Source organism: Pristis pectinata, chromosome 2, assembly GCF_009764475.1.
Source record: "Pristis pectinata isolate sPriPec2 chromosome 2, sPriPec2.1.pri, whole genome shotgun sequence".
NCBI classification, from domain to species: Eukaryota; Metazoa; Chordata; class Chondrichthyes; order Rhinopristiformes; family Pristidae; genus Pristis; species Pristis pectinata.
The window spans coordinates 42,215,024-42,232,618 of record NC_067406.1 but is presented as its reverse complement, the minus strand read 5'-3'; the positions used below and the strand labels follow the sequence as shown (position 1 = coordinate 42,232,618).

General features: G+C 37.7%; 2 protein-coding genes across 3 annotated transcripts in view; both read right to left on the bottom strand.

Annotated features, from left to right (window-relative positions):
• LOC127579985 (involucrin-like) overlaps positions 1–17,595 on the bottom strand; it is a 513,761-nt gene that overhangs the window by 172,860 nt on the left and 323,306 nt on the right. The window lies entirely within an intron of this gene.
• npr3 (natriuretic peptide receptor 3) overlaps positions 1–17,595 on the bottom strand; it is an 81,280-nt gene that overhangs the window by 60,302 nt on the left and 3,383 nt on the right. For both annotated transcript variants that reach the window (XM_052033020.1, XM_052033029.1), the window contains exons 2-3: positions 6,936–7,058; positions 1,979–2,151 (exon numbers count right to left, since the gene is read on the bottom strand). In XM_052033020.1, coding sequence (XP_051888980.1) covers positions 1,979–2,151; positions 6,936–7,058 — 296 coding nt within the window. The remainder of the gene's footprint in view (positions 1–1,978; positions 2,152–6,935; positions 7,059–17,595) is intronic.

Genomic DNA, 17,595 nt, shown 5'->3' with positions numbered 1-17,595 from the left:
CCGACATAATCATAAACATAAAATCTTCCACGAACAGCACAACAAGCATTATTGATTCTTTCATTTTTTTGTTCCATTAAAATGAATTCCTTATATATTTGGAGTGGTATTCAGATTAATTTATTACTAAAGCTTCAAATGGTTCTATCACAAAAATGTACATATTTATTTTGGTTTCAGGCCTCCATCTATTATTCACATATGCTAAAATCACCACAATGGATTAATATTATCTTAGCCAATTAATAATTTCATTAGTGTCTGGTGGTCAATTTCTTGGTATTTAAATATTCCTTTGAAGTAAAATTCTTTAAAGTTTGTGCTCTCTAGCTTCTGTGAACCTCAGAAAGTGCACATAACATGAAGAAACTTCCTGAACCAATATAATTCAGGGAATCTCACAATTTTGGCCTGGGAAGTGGCCTTACTCAGTTGTATTAAATGTTGACCCAATGTTGAAAATCCCAAAAAACACAATGCATAGTTTTGGATCTAACTTACATTTGAAATTCCTTAATCATTTGTCCTAGTTCTGTTGATTCCACCAGACTGAACTGATGTAGCTGATGGAAACAATAACCTCAGTCCTCCAATATTTCAGCTGCTTTGGTCAGGTAAGGAGGAATGTATGAGAGATTATGTTGTCCTTGCTTAGAAAACCAGCCTCCTAATTGTGTGTACTTTATAATAGCTTGAATTAGATGCAATGAAAGATACTTAAGGATTTCCTGATGTGGGAAGAAAAATATCAAACTATTTATTTGGGATATTTTTCTGATTTTATAGCTTTAGGAGTAAAACAGAAGAAATCACAATATCACATTGTTTGTTGGAGACTTTTATCAACCATCTGGAGAAGCTATAAGAACATAAGAAATAGGAGCAGGAGTAGGTCATCTGGCCTGTCGAGCCTGCTCCGCCATTCAGTAAGATCATGGCTGATCTGGCCATGGATTCAGCTTCATCTACCTGCCTTTTCCCCAGAACTCTTAATTCCTTACAATGCAAAAATCTGTCTAATTGTGTCTTAAGTATACTTAATGAGGTAGTCTCTACTGCTTCCTTGGGTAGAGAATTCCACAAATTCACCACTCTCTGGGAACAGCAGTTCCTCCTCATCTCCGTCCTAGATCTTTTTCCCCAAATCCTGGTTCTATCCCCTGGTTCTAGTCTCACCTACTGGCAGAAACAACCTTCCTGCCTCTACCTTATCTATCCCTTTCATAATTTTATATGTTTCTATAATTTTATGTTTCTATAAGATCCCCTCTCATTCTACTGAATTCCATCGAGTATAGTCCCAAGCGACTCAATCTCTCCTCATAGACTACCCTCCTCATCTCTGGAATCAACCTGGTGAACCTCCTCTGTACCACCTTCAAAGCTGGTATAGCTTTTCTCAAGTAAGGAGGCCAGAACTGCACGCAGTACTCCAGGTGCAGCTTCACCAGTATCCTGTACAGTTGCAGCATAATCTCCCTGCTATGATGGAAGATTTTAATGGCTCCTGGGGAACAGCAGCCTGTATCATGTCACCAGAAATGGAATCAATATCTTCAGCTATAACATGCAAACAGATAAATTTATAAAATCATATGGTAAATTTCTGACTTTCCATTCTTTTTTGCCTGATTAGACATATTGAAAATATAGGCATCCTGAGCTAAGTTTTCCTATAAGTAAAAAAAATTTGCAAGATTACTCTGATCATATTTTCCAAAGTATATATTTATAATATCAATCAACATTGCAAGTAAATTATTCAATCCTGTTATAAGGTGACAAAGTAACTCTTTCAGTTATTATTTAGTGTGGTTGATGTCCTTCTAATTTGTTGTTGTTATTACTTTCATACATTCACAAATCAAACTTCACTGATTCTACCCTTCATGTGATCTTTACCTTCCAGAATTAAGTTTCTGTTAGAACGATTGATCAATATTTACATCTTTTTAAATTATATGTCAGACTTACGTACATTATCATCTTCATATGTCAAATCATACTGATGGCGTGATCTGTTTTTCATATCAGCAGCAAACTTATGAAACTCTGGCTTTGCTGTCCTCAGTAGAGTCACAGTTTGAAGTGACTGGTAGGCTTGTTTGGCTTCAAGATCAAATTTATCTCCTTGCTTCCATGAGCCATTTCCTAAGAAAATAAAGGATTTTATTTAGCTAATACTTTACAATAATACAATCTTATTTTATTGTTTGGAAATAATTAGCTATATCAATTATTTAAAATAATTAATGAATATAAATATTCACGGTATTTAAAATCAGCTATGATATTAATGTCAGTATTAAGATAAGATATCTTTATTAGTCACATGTACATCGAAACACACAGTGTTCTGGGGGCAGCCCGCAAGTGTTGCCTCGCTTCTGGTGCCAACATAGCATGCCCACAACTTCCTACCCCATATGTCTTTGGAACGTGGGAGGAACCCAGAGCACCCAGAGGAAACCCACGCAGACACAGGGAGCATGTACAAACTCCTTACAGACAGTGGCCGGAATTGAACCCGGGTCACTGCCGCTGTAAAGCGTTACGCTAACCACTACACCACCATGCCTGCCCTTTTACACCTAAAGCTGGCAAAAAGTGTAAGAAATTGATTAGCCTGCTGCAGATGTGATACAGAACCTATTTACTGCTTGCAACAAAATTAGAATAATTAGATTTTACTTTAACAGTACAGAATAGACACAAAAGATTGATGTAAGCAACATCCGTATTCATAATGGGGCTTCAAAGTATCACACTATCTCTCAGAAAGTCAATGTAACCCCAGAACTGGATCTATTGATGTCTGTTTTTTTTTATGGACAAGTTGCTCAAGAATCAAATTAAGCCAGAATAAGTTAATGCCAGCTAGAAAGTGCTTCCAGGTAAAACAGAAGTGCCAGCGACTTCCTGGTGCTAATCACGTTAGTGCACCTGATGCTCTTACATAGACAGATATGCACCTCATGGCCTATTCGCATAATATTTGCACTGACAAAAACTGGAGCTTGTGGGTAGAACCTAGGACCATAATTGTACCACATCAATTTGTTGCTTTGGTTATTTGCTAGAATCAGGAGACTTGACTGAGCAACTTCATAACTCACAGCAGACTGGCCAAACACAGAGTCCATAGAGTGTGTTAAAATTAACAGGCAATGTATTATACAGCACTTAGCTGCTGAGATACCTATTGTATAGCAACACTCCATTGCTGGAGGCAACATTATGGCCATATTTTGTAGATCTGGAAGTGAGTGTTTTTTTATTGATTCGTGGGATGAGGGTGACTTTGGCAAGGGCAGACTTTATTGCTCTTCCCTAGTTGTTTTTGAACTGAGTGGAGAGCAGTTAAGAACCAGATGAAGCAAGTCCTTAAAAGACATCAACAAACCAAATGAGTTTGTATTACTGCTCCAAGCATTTTAATCCCAGATTTAATTCACTGACAAAATTGAAATTCCTCTGCTGCCATGAATTTATATTTCCAGGTCATTATTCCGGATCTCTAGATTATGAGCCCAGTGAAATAACTAGTATGCAATTGGATCCAAATGAGCAAATAGAGAAGAGATGCTTTCTGTGAAGGCTGATTCACAGCTTAATACCTAGTCTTGTATATATCTGCACTGCCATTTACTGGATAGCATTAAAATCCTGGCTTTTCTATTAAAATATCCATGCAGAACTTTGAATAGAGATGAGTATGATTAAAAGTTCCTTACTGAAACTGAATATAATTTCAGCTTCAGCCACACCTTTACTGCAGTTCCTTCCACAATGTACACAAGTGTTTGTAATTACGTGGGCGTGAGCTAGAGCTAAGTTAGCAAACTGAATTGAAGGGGTTAGCTATTCTCTGCTGGACATCTATTGCATGAGATGAAGTGGGCTTCCAAGGAACATTAAAAGCGACAACTGCTTTTGTTTGGAGGGTTCAACCGAAGAGTTTCTATAATGCATTTGATTTATTACTCTCAAATAGTCTGTTTCTCACCCCAAAATGGATGGTACAAGAACATGTAGGTGAAATCTAAATTCATACTTAGAGAAAGGCTATTTGAGTAATGAACTCAAAGGCAGCTCCCTTGCATAAGCATTGCTCTATATTTTCAGAAAGTTAGGGATAACAGTGCAAACAGCATCCAGAAACAACTAACAAAATAGGTCCAGATCAAAGTGAAGAAAGGTGAGAGAGTAGCCAAAAGTGGAAGGTGGAATCCCAGAAAGCTCAATGCTAGGACAATTTACAATTTATATTAGCCATTTAATTTTGCATTCAATGAAACAATTATATCTGTGGATAGCAACAAAACTGAGGAGAACTACAAAAATTACCATAACATAATACAGGAACTCCACAATGTACAAATGAATTATGTTCCTGAAATCTGTTCGTAAATTGGAATATGCTTTGAGAGCAAGGGAGGATGATTGCTTTCTCCACAAGATGGGGCTGCAAAGGAATTACTGTCACTACCTTGAGATGGAAGCAGGAAAAGAAGACAGAACATCGTCTGTAGCCATTTTCAGGAAGTGGGTGAGTGGCTGAAAGTTGCCGCCTCAATTAAAAATCCATTGCTTAATGATTCACTTTAGAGATGCTCGTTATAAATTACTTCATCCAGAGATATTCCAACAAGTAACAATATTTAGTGATAATTTTTTTTTACAATTTCTCCATCAATTAATGTAAGGGTTTAAGTTATTATAAAGGCCTTAGCATGACTGAAAACTGTTAAGTATGGAGAGCCACTTGTGAGTCTAGATATTCATAATCACATTCGTACATCAGGGAGTGGGTGTAATAAATGAATTGCCACTTAACTAACATGCAAACTTCTACATGGATATGTATGAAGTGTTATATTTTCTGAAGAAAAACAACAAGGACACTTAGTTTTAGAACCTAAATAAGTTAGAAGAACTAAGAAATCTTGATAGCCCACAGAATAATAAAGCCATATAAAGGCAAACCAGCTGAGCAATTTATTTCTAACTGGTGGGAATTGCCAAAGAGAGAATTTATGATAAACCTACACTGAACTCTCATTAGACTTGGATTGCTGCACACAATCCCGATCAGGATAGTACAATATGGAAGCACAGGAGAGGATACAGGAGACTTAAATGGGTAAATCAGAAATTGAAGGATGTGATGGAAAGTCGACAACTCTTTTCTCTGGAAAGAGGAAGATTAACAAATGATCCTGAATCCAGATGCATAGAATTGTTATAGCTTGGAAGGAGGAAGTTTGTCCCATTGCGCTCGCTATGATTCCCAATGAGAGCATCCAGTCTGTTCCATACCTAACTTCTTCCAAAAACTTTTTTCCCTCAAATATCCATCCAACTTTCTTTTAAAAGACATTATTAAATCTAATTCCATCACTCAGATCCAGATCATGACTAATTGCCCAGAGAAAATCCTAACATTTGTGGAGAAGAGCAAAACAAGAAGCTGTTTATAAAAGACAGTCATGAAAAATTCAAATAGGAGATTCATATGAAATGCTTTTACCAGTGATTGATAACGATCAGGAACTTGCTACCATAAATAGTGATTGAAGCAAATTCTATAAATGCACTTCAGGGGAGGCTAAATAGACAGAGAAGCAAAAGAATGCAGATGCTGGAATCTAGATGAAAAACACAATGATGCTGGACGAACTCAAACAGGCCAGGCAGTATCCATGGAGAAAAGCAAGCGGTCAACGTTTCAAGTCAGGACCCTTCTTCAGGACTGAAGATAGGAAAAGGGGAAGCCCAATATATAGGAGGGAAAAGCAGAGCTGTGATAGGTGGACAAAAGAGGGCAGGCGGGGTGGCCACAAGGTGGTGATAGGTAGATGCAGGTAAGAGATAGTGATAGGCAGGTGCAGGGGAGGAGGAGAGAGCAGATCCACTCGGGGATGGGTCAAAGGTAAGGAGAGAAAGGAAAAAAGGGGGTAGAAAAAATGAGAGAGGCTAGGAAAGGGAAGAAGAGAAGAAGCTTGGTGGGGGGGGGGGGGGTTGTGGGGATTATGTAAAGTGGGAGAATTCAATGTTCATGCCGTTAGGCTGCAAGGTTCCAAGATGGAAAGTGAGGTGCTGTTCCTCCAACTTGCGCTTGGAATTCTCCTGGCAGTGGAGGAGGCCGAGAACTGAGTTATCAGTGATAGTATGGGAGGGGGAGTTGAAGTGACTGGCAATGGGGAGATGCAGATCGCGGTTACGAAAAGAGCGCAGGTGTTCTGCAAAACAGTCACTGAGTCTGCATTTGGTCTCACCAATGCAGAGGAGGCCACACTGAATGCAGTAGATGATATTAAGGGAGGTGCAGGTGATTTTTTTTTCCTTTCCCTCCTTACTTGTGACCCATCCCCCAATGGATCTGCTCTCCCCTCCTGTTCTACACCTGCCTATCACTATCTCTTACCTGCATCTATCTATCATCACCTTGTGGCCACCCCACCTGCCCTCTCTTGTCCACCTATCACTGCTCTGCTTTTCCCTCCTACATATTGGGCTTCCCCTTTTCCTATCTTCAGTCCTGAAGAAGGGTCCTGACCCAAAACATTGACCACCTGCTTTTCTCCACGGATGCTGCCTGGCCTGCTGAGTTCCTCCAGCATCATCGTGTTTTTCAGTTAGGCTAAATGGACACATCAGTGAAAAGTATAATTTAAAGGAGAAGGGTGGAAGGAGGAGGAATGAAGAATAAATGTTGGCATGAAATAGTTAGGCCAAATGGCTTGTTTTCGCACTGTACATCCAAGTAAAAAGTGAAGCGGCATTGAGGAAAAAGTGCATTATAATATTTATTTCAAAGTTGTTGCCTTTCTTTGTTTAGTGTTGTAAGGCAAAAAGGAAAATGAGCATTGAATTACCACTGTAAATCATTATCTGTAGAAAAAAAGAAATTGTGAGGGGAAAGGTTCAAATACCGTATAGACTGCTGTTGAAGAGCTCGATGTTGAAGAATACATAGTCTCCATTGGTCATTCCCTGGCGGTGCGCCGCGAGCATGATTTTCCGGATGGTGTGGCTACTTGCACACATTATCACAACTATGGACACAAAGGCAAGGAAAACCACAAAGTTAGGATTGAAAGGTACCAAATGAAGCAATTCCCACCTTATCCTCTGCTGCTGATGCTAAATTGGTCAATTGATCAATTAGTTTATTATTGTCACATGTACTGAAGTACAGTGAAAAACATTGTTTTGCACGCCATCCATACAGATAATTTCTTTCTTTTCTTTTTCAATCTTTCTATTAGTTTTCAAATTAATACAGATTAATACATAACATCGATATTTGTACATGTAATACTAAGAGGTCAGGAGAACAATCATGGTATAGATAATCATAAAGAACAATAGAATATAAAAAAATCTGAAGATCCCACAATCTCTTAGTAAATGAATATAATATAAAAGAAAGGAAAGAAAAAGATTTATTATATATATAAAAGAAAAAAAATCCCCAAATCAATAAGAAAAATTATAAACAATATATCAAACCAAACTAAACAGAAAAATTTAAAAAAAAACAAAAAAAAAGACTGGACTGAAATTTCTCAGTAGAAACAGAGCAATATTTCATCAACTCTGTTCCTCTAAATTGGAAAGTTATTGAAAGGGGATCTATATCGTGAAAATATTGAATAAATGGACTCCAAATATCTTCAAATTTAAGTGAAGGATCAACAGCACCACTCAAAATTTAAACATGATATAGTTTGAGAGAACCATTGAAAAGTAGTAGGGGGTATTGGATCCTTCCATTTAAGCAGAATTGATCGTTTGGCCATTAATGTAACAAAGGCAATCATATGGTTAGCAGAAGCAGATAAATGGCTAGACTCAATCCTTGGTAATCCAAACATTTCAGTGATAGGGTGAGGTTGTAAATCAGTATTCAATACATTTGAGATAATGTTAAAAATATCCTTCCAATATTTTTCCAAAAGAGGATAGGACCAAAACATATGTGTCAAAGAAGCCACATCCAATTTACATCTGTCACATATAGGATTTATATGGTGATAAAAATGGGCTAGCTTATCTTTTGACATATGGGTCCTGTGAACTACCTTAAACTGTTTCAAACAGTGTCTGGCACACATTGAAGATGTATTAACTAAATGAAGAATTTTCTTCCATGTCTCTATAGGTAAAGATGTCTGGAGTTCACCTTCCCATTCATTCTTAATTTTGTCCAGTGATTCTGGACGTATTTTCATAATTAAATCATAGATTATTGCTATCAAGCCCTTCTGATAAGGATTAAGACCTAAAATTTTTTCCGTAATTTCAGTTTTATAAGGTGTCGGAAAAGAGGGTATAGTAGCTTTTAAAAAATTTCTAATCTGCAAATATCAAAAAAGGTGTGATCTAGACAAATTGTATTTGTTAGACAGTTGTTCAAAAGATGAAAAACAGTTATCAATGAATAAATCACGAAAACATACTATTCCCTTCCTTTTCCATATAGAAAAAGCTGAGTCAACTCTGGACGGATGAAAGAAAAAATTACGTTGAATGGGACTTGACAAGTTAAATTTATTCAATCCAAAAAATTTACAAAATTGAAACCATATTCGTATCGTATGTTTAACAATTGGGTTAATCATATGTTTAGTTAATTTGGTAAGTGCAAAAGGGAGTGAAGCTCCTAAAATAGAAACTAATGAAAATCCAAGTATTGATTGGTGCTCAAGGTGTACCCATTTGGGATATTGAATTACGTCTGAATCTTGTATCCAAAAAGTTAAACATCTGATATTAATTGCCCAATAATATAATCTAAAGTTAGGCAGGGCCATACCACCATCCTTTTTTAGTTTTTGCAAATATTTCTTACTTAACCTTGGGTTTTTATTCTGCCAAATATATGAAAGAATTTTGGAATCAGTAGTGTCAAAAAAAGATTTCGGGATGAAAGCTGGAATCGCTTGAAATAAATATAAAAATGTTGGTAAAATATTCATCTTAACCGCATTAATTCGGCCTACCAATGATAAAGACAATGGGGACCATTTAGTAAATAATTGTTTAACATGGTCAATTAAAGGCAATAGATTAGCTTTAAATAAGTCCTTATGTTTCTTGGTAATTTTAACACTTAAATACATAAAATAGTCAGTTACCAATCTAAAAGGTAATCGCCCGTAAATTGGGTTTGCATATTTAATGGAAGAAGTTCGCTCTTATTAATATTTAATCTATAGCCAGAAAAAACACTAAACTGATCTAGTAGTGATCGTACTGCGGGGATAGATTCCTCTGGATTAGAAATATAAAGTAACAGGTCATCTGCGTAAAGAGATATCTTATGAATCTCCTGTCCGCGAGTAATGCCACATATATTTGAAGAGTCCCGGAGTGCAATAGCCAAGGGTTCCAAAGCAATAATCAAATAATAAGGGGCTTAAAGGGCAACCTTGTCTAGTACCTCGAAAAACCCTAACCAAAGGAGATCTTTGATTATTAGTAAGTATTGAAGCCATAGGTGTATAATAAATCAGTTTAATTGCAGATATAAATTTAGGGCTAAAATTAAATTTTTGAAGTGTAGTGAATAGATATTCCCATTCGACTCTGTCAAACATTTTCAGCATCTAGTGAGACAACACACTCTGGAATTTGGGATGAGGGGGTATATATAATATTCGTTAATCTCCTAATATTAAAGTGTAAATAACAATTCTGAATAAATCCTGTCTGGTCTTCAGAGATAATTTGTGGAAGAACCTTTTCCAATCTAAAGGCCAATACAGATAATTTCATCACATCAGTGCATTGAGGTAGTACAAGGGAAAGCAATAACAGAATGCAGAATAAAATGTTACAGCTACAGAGAAAGTGCTGTACATGCAGACAATAAAGTGCAAGGCCATGACAAGGTAGATTGTGAGGTCAAGAGTCCATCTTAACATACAAGGGGACTGTTCAATAGTCTTATAACAGTGAAATAGAAGCTGTCCTTGAGCCTGGTGGTATGTGCTTTCAAGCTTTTGTATCTTTTGCCCAATGGGAGGGGGGAGAAGACAGAATGTCCAGGGTGGGTGGGGCCTTTGATTATGTTGGCTGCTTTACCGAAGCAGTGAGAAGTGTGGACAAAATCCATGGAGGGGAGGGCTGGTTTCCATGATGTGCTGAGCGGTGTCCACACTCTCTGCAGTTTCTTGCAGTCTTGGGCAAAGCAGTTGCCATACGAAGCTGTGATGCATCCGGATGGGATGCTTTCTATGGTGCGTCTACAAAAATTGATGAAGGTCAAAGGAGACATGCCAAATTTTTTTAGCCTCCTGAGGAAGTAGAGGTGCTGGTGCACTTTCTTGGCCATGGCGCCTATGTGGTTGGACCAGGACAGGCTATTGGTGACGTTCACTCCTAGGAACTTGAAGCTCTCAACCCTCTTGACCTCAGCTCCGTTGATGTAAACAGGGGCATGTTGATGTAAACAGTTGCTCCTAACTCTTGCCAGGATGGAGTACCATGGGTACTAATAGTTTATCTAAATAACAACCTTGAAATGAAGAGACTGACAGAGGAAAATATCAATCAACTGTCACAGCAAGCATAAATATACCCCTTTAATGCCACTATACCTTTTCAATGATGGTCTCTGAATAATTATCAGGAGTGAGAAGCTTAATGCTCATAATCAGGCTGACCTTCACCATAAACCAGTACAGCTATGATCAGACTGGACCACACACCTGGCATACAAATTGTATGTCAGGTGTGTGGTCCAGATAACTAAAAATCATTAAAATTTCAGAACAAGAGTTTATGTCTACCCAATTATATTTGTGCAAGCTTTGTTTAGAAGCTACCTACACTAATTTAGTACTGCAATCTCAATAAAAGCAAAAGCAATGCAGATGTTGAAAATTTGAAATAAAAACAGAAAATGCTGGAAAAACTTAGCAGATCAGGCAGCATCTACGGAAAGAGAAGCAGTTAACTGTTTCCAGCATTTTCTGCTTTTATTTTTGGAGTCTCACAAGCTCAAAGCTCATCTGGTCATGGTGAAGAGATTAAAATCAAGGACGGAGTTGAGGAAGCACAGATATCTCAGGAGGCTTTTGTGCTGGGAGAGGTTACAGAGATAAAGAAATGTTAAGCTATGAATGGATTTCAAAACAACCATTAGATTTTAAAATCTATGCAGTTCTTAACCAGAAGCCAATGTCAATCTGCCAATACAGACATACACAGATGCAAATCAGGACGCAGCCAGCAGAGCTTTGATTGAACTCAGGTTTACAAGAAATAGAAGACTGCAGGCTGACCTGGATGCACTTACTACTTACTGTTCCAATTGATTTGGATTCAGTGATCTCGTGAGAATGCAGTAAACCAAATCCTTTCTGAGATTTGATATTTTATCATAAACAGCTGTCTGAGTTACTTAATAAATGCTTCCTAATATCCAAATATTATCAAGCAAAACTTCTCATCACATATCCATCCTTACAGTATATTTCTATGAGTCACTACATTTGCTGTCTTTGAGATAACGCTTAAACTAAGCCCCTAAGCCAAACACCACAGTTGAAAGTATTATTTTCACACAAATGCATTTTCAGGACATGAATCTGATACAATGATCATGTATGATGAGTATGCATTGTGTTTAAAATGCAGCACAAATTCTACATTTGTATTTACCTAGCATTGCATTATGTGCTTGCAAATAATTTATCTGATTCAGATTATGCTCTAGGATTAAAAGATATTGCACTCCACAACAGAGAGGACTATTCAGAAAGAGCTTACTTGCTTGAAAAGCAGATTGTTGCATTCTAAAGTTGTGGGAGGTGCGAGATAAATACAATTTCATTTCTTCAGCAGCAAATATGAAGTAGTATTGGTCTGACCCGCTTCCATTCTCAGCAATTTTAAGGTCCAAATTTACATCACTTCATATGGTATAACACCAGGCAACAAACCCACCTGTACTTATACATTTGCATTTATGGCCTCAGCATCAAGAAACAATCTCCATCTAGGGGAACAGTTCCTCTCTGTCCATTTGGTCTACACCCTGCATGACTTGATAAAAATCTCATTCAGATCCTTTTTAAGGAGGACATTTTAGAAAAAAGGAACAGGTTCCTGGAAGACCAACTACCAAAGGTGGAGTAAAAAAAGGGGAGCAAAACAGAAATGTGGATCGGAAGGCCAAAGACAGTTACTGAGAAAGGGAAGGGCACAGCTATAGGTGTATTTGAACTTGACAATTAAAACCCATAGATTTGGGAGATTCAATGGAGCTCAACAAAAACCATGATAATGCAATTTATACCTTTACATAGAGAAGAAGTATAAATGGAGGTTAAAAAAAGCAACTTGCATTTCTCCCCTCTAAGGCCCTGATATAATAGAATGAAGTAAAGACCAATGCTGTAACTAACTGCCTTCCATGCCTATAGGTGCATTGGATAAACTGTATGATAGTTTGGACTTGCTTCGAAGTAATAACAATAGTCTGATAATTGTTGAATCATTTGGTTTGATAGAAACAATTCCTGCGCCATTTCTCCCACATATTGAATATTCAAGTCTCTTTTGTAAAATTAGAACAAATTTAGTGCATTGAATGATAAAAATTAAGTATCAGTAATTTATTTGTTCAGTTATAGGATAAATGCATGGTAGCAATCTAAAAAGATTCTACTCAATTTTACATATCATTCAATGTTAACAGATTAAATGATCCTGTATTCTTAACAGCATTACATAATATTTGTTGCAATTATTTTACAAGGAAATGACTTTGAATGTAATGAAGATATAAAAACAAATTATTTCTTTCTTTAATGATTGTCAGTTATTAAATACAGAAATCTTGCCTGTCAGAGTCATTTGCCATTACATGTTCTGTATCTTATGGAGGACCATGTTCTTGCTACTTTGTATCTTCAGCAGATATCCAACAATTCCACACTGTTTGTTTTCAGGTGATGCAAGTACAATTACATCATATTACATTAAATACACAGTGAAAAAGGCCATTCGTCCCAGCCAGTCCATGCTGGCATTCATACCCCAAGTCTTCTCTCGTCTTTCTTCATCTAAATCTATCAGCGTGATCACCTATTTCTTTCTCCCTCATATGCTTGTACTACATCTTAAATACATCTCTGCACCTAGCTTCAACCACTCCCTGAGATTGCGACTTTCACATTCTCATCAATCTTTGGGGAGGAATTTTCTTTCAGATTCCCCATTGAATTTGTTGATGGCTATCTTATATTTGTGTCTTCTGGTGATGCTCTTCCCCACAGAGGAAACAGTTTTGCTGTCTAGTCTATCAAAACATTCATGGTTTTTAAGATCTCCACCCCTCATTTTTTTCTTGAGAGACAGGAAACCCAGTCTGTTCATCTTTTCCAAATATGCCTGGCATCATCATTGAAAATCTTCACTGCACCCTCTCTGGTGCCTCTAAATCATTTTTTTAGAATAATGGCAACCAGAACTGTAAGTAGTGAAATTGTCATTTTGCAAATTAGAAGGCCTGACACTTAATGATTAAGTGTTCTAAAGAATAAATTACCTTTACCTGTGACTTTGCTTTCAGAATGGCCTAAAGTGCTTTCCAGCTAATATTTTTCCTTAAGTACTTATGTAAACGGTACAGAAACCAATTTTGCATGGTAAGCTCTCACACACAACAATGGGACTGTGGCCAGAAATGTCGATTGACAATATTGACTAGGACATCAAGGTTAAATTGCCTATAAAATTTTGCCATTTTTTTACATCCACCGAAGTGAGCAACTGAGACTCAATTTAAAGTCTCATCTGAAAGACAGAACCCAGCTGAGTAACTACTGTACTTCAGGGGAGGAAACCCACCCTCCTTCCTTGGTCTGGCCTAATGCAATTCTAAATCCACCCCATGTGGTTGACTCTTAAATACCCCAGCAATGTGCTTTGAAATGACTCACCACCACTTTCTCAAGTGCAGTTAGGGTTGGGAAACAAATGTGGGCCTTACCAGCTAATGCCCAAATCCTGAAAAATGGATAAATTAAAAAACTCCAACAGTGAACCACTCCCTCAGTCCTACACTGCAGTGTCAGCTGAGTTTTGTGTTTAAATATCCAAAGATCAACCCAAAACCTTCCATCTCAGAACCCATTGTGGAACCTACTGGACCACAACTGACATTTGAGGCCAATTCTGCCCAAGTTCCCAGTTCTCCTGGATCCTTTGGCTCAATGTTCAGCCAAGTGCTCTTCCTCATCAACAGGTTATGGCTCGTCAAGTCTTCATCCAGCCACTTTTTAAATGTGGTGGTGGTTTCTGCCTCAACCAGCCTTTCAGGCAGTAAGTTCAAACTTCCACCCCTCATCAACTGAAATTATTCCCTTCTGTCCTCCTACCAATTGCCTTAAACCTCTGCATCCTAGTTACTAGATGTCTTCTATTAATTTTAGCATGGCCTAATGTAGACCAAATGAAACTCATACTCCAAAGGACAAGAGTAGCTAGGCAATATGTTGGACAGCTGGAAGTATTTACTCTTTAAGAGGCAATGTAAGATACTGACAGAATGATAGGAAGTTGTTGTGGCAGTAGAAAATTAATGACAGTGATTCAGCAGCTGGATTTGTACTCTGCCTGATTTTCTTCTCCATTAAAATCCACCCACGTGTGATATATCAAGACAGCTTTCCTCTACTGCTCATTTTTCTCTACTGCCTAAGGCAAATTTTATCCCTAATGGATCCAGGTTAAGGATCAAAAAAGGGGCCAATTCCTTCATAAATCATATGAAAAAACAATTACATTTTTTTATTTTGAGTTATCATTGGCAACCACTTTCTGACGAGGGATTATGCTCAAGTAGACATAGAAGATGCCGTGGCACTATTCACCAACGTAGATCTCCTGATGTCCATGCCAAGGTACACATGCAGGGGTAATTTTAGAGGTACTGCAAGCAATTAAGGTGGCAAATGGTATGATGACCTTTATTGCAAGAGGATTTGAGTGCAAGAGTAAAGACATCTTTCTGAAATTATATATAGCCCATCATTAGACAACACCCAGAAAGTTATATCCAGGTCAAGTTGCCCTACCCGGGGAAGGGTATACTTGCAATGGAGGGAATACCATGAAGGTTCACCAGATTGATTCCTGGTATGGAGCTCAGGGTTCAGGGGTGGTAGTAGTCCTATGAGGTGAGATTAAGCAGACTGGACCTTTACCTTCCAGAATTTAGAAGAATGAAAGATGATCCAATTGCAGAATACAATTCTGATGCAAGGTCCCTGACCTGAAGTAATAACTGTGTTTCTCTTTCCACACATGCTGCCTGACAATGCAATTATTTTCTGTACTTATGAAGCTTGGTGGGCAACTCTTGTTTCTGAATGAGGATTTACCTTGAAGGTCTGTGATTAGTTAAGATGCCCAACCTCATACCTGGTTACCGCTGAGGAGTCCAAGGTGCCCACCTTCTTCCAGATATGTTATTCTTTAATTGTTTTTCTTTGGGATCACTCTCACACTACAGTCTCTTCACCTCGGTGCCTGAAGACTCCCGACTGACCCTGATTTTTTCCTCAACCTCTCCTCAGAATCATTAGCTGAATGACACCTCCACTGGCCTCCTCTCCTAATTATTTTCCCCTGACTGATAACCAGCTGCAACCCCATCCTATCCTCTTCCACGTGCCACCCTTTCAAACCCACCATTTCTTGGCAGAGGCTGCAAAAGGGAATCACAATTGATCATACAAACTAAGCATTTGGTCAATGTGAGAAGCTAGTAAGCTGTAATGGTGCAACTTAAGGGCATTAGACAGGAGGTAGTAACAAATAATACCAACACTGCAAATTAATGCTGAGGCCATTTTTGGAGCAAATTGCAAGGAGTTACTAGATAATAAAAATGAGAGAAGGCATGAAACAAATGTTAAGAAATGTCCTTATTTTAGAAAACCATCATTCAATCAAGTTTTGTTAACATGATTTTATGAAGGGGATTTATTTTACACAGTAAGTAGAGTTCTTTAAGGATGTAGGGAGCAGAGAGTCTAAGGGGCAACAAGTAGCTGTAATGTATTTGTACTTCAAATAAATATGTGATAACATCTCATCAAAGGTTACTGCAGAAGATAAAGACTCCCGAAGGTATTTGGGCAACACATTAGTATGGGTAGAGGATTAGCTAATTAACAAAAAAACAGAGTTGGGATAAACGACTTTTAAATTGGCAAGTTATAATTAGTGCATACTACAAGGATCACTGTTAGGACTTCATTAGTGACCGATGAAGTGATAAAGTGTGCTGTAACCAAATCTTCTTTTATACAAAAGATAAGGTGGGAAAATAAGCTGTGATGAAGCTGCAAAGAGTCTCCTAAAGGATATTGATAGGTAGATGGAGTATAATGTGAGGAAATGTGAGATTACCCAATGCGATTGGAAGAATACAAAAGCAGGCCATAAAATGCTGTCTTGGTGCATGACACATATAAGTCAGCATACAAGTTCAGTGAGTCAATAAGAAAGTAAATGAAATGTAGGCCTTTATTAAAAAATGAAGGGAGGCCAAACACAGGGAATTGTTACAATATTACAGACCATTATTGAGACCACACCTGGCGTACTGCTTATAGTTTTGGTCTCCTTATTAGAGGAGGGCTACACTTGCATTGACTGCAGTTCAGAGATGTTCACTATGTTAACTCTTGGCATGAGAGGGCTGCCTTTTAGGAAAGGTTGTGCAGGTTGGGTCTAAACTCATTGGACTTTACATGAATGTGAGGTAATATTATTGAAACATTTAAGAATCTGGAGAGGCTTGACAATGTAAGTGATGGATGGATGTTTCCTCTCTGGAAGGAATCTTCAACTTAAGACATAGTTTCAGAATGCAGGAATCAACCAGTTAAGATGGAGATGAGGAAGCATTTCTTTTCATATGCAGCAATGAATATTTAGAGTCATCTACCCAAGAGCTTTGGAGGCCAAGTCACTGATACATTCAAAACTGAGAGGAAGATTTTTGGACTACAAAGGAGTTATGGATAATAAGGAACAAGCAGGAATGTGCAGCTAAGCCAATATTAGATGGACATGACCTCAATGAATAGCAAAGCACGTTTGAAGGACCATATGGCCTACTCTGGCTCCTATTTCTTACTTCTAATATTGAGGTAGAAATAAACATGTTATTCATCCAAGCAAATTAGTGTGAAACTAAAGGATAAGAGTATAACATTCACAGGAGAAAATCAGAATTAAAATTAGGAAGTAATCTTATGAAATTGTCAAATTGGGCAACATATTATCAGGGACTGTTAGGTTGGAATTAGTTAAAAAAATTGGTTTAATACCCAATGTGCAAGGCTAACTGCTGGCCTCCATAACAAATAGAATCAATCTGTTATCAGTAGAGGAGACAGGAGCCACAATCTGCTGGAAACAGATAGTCAACCAACATTGTGTAAATCAATAATAAGGATAAATTTTTGAGGCAGATTGAAACATGAGAAGTAATTAAATACAATAAAGGAAACAGGATCAAAAGGATTAAACATATGCAGAACGTTATCATGTTTCAAAAGACTT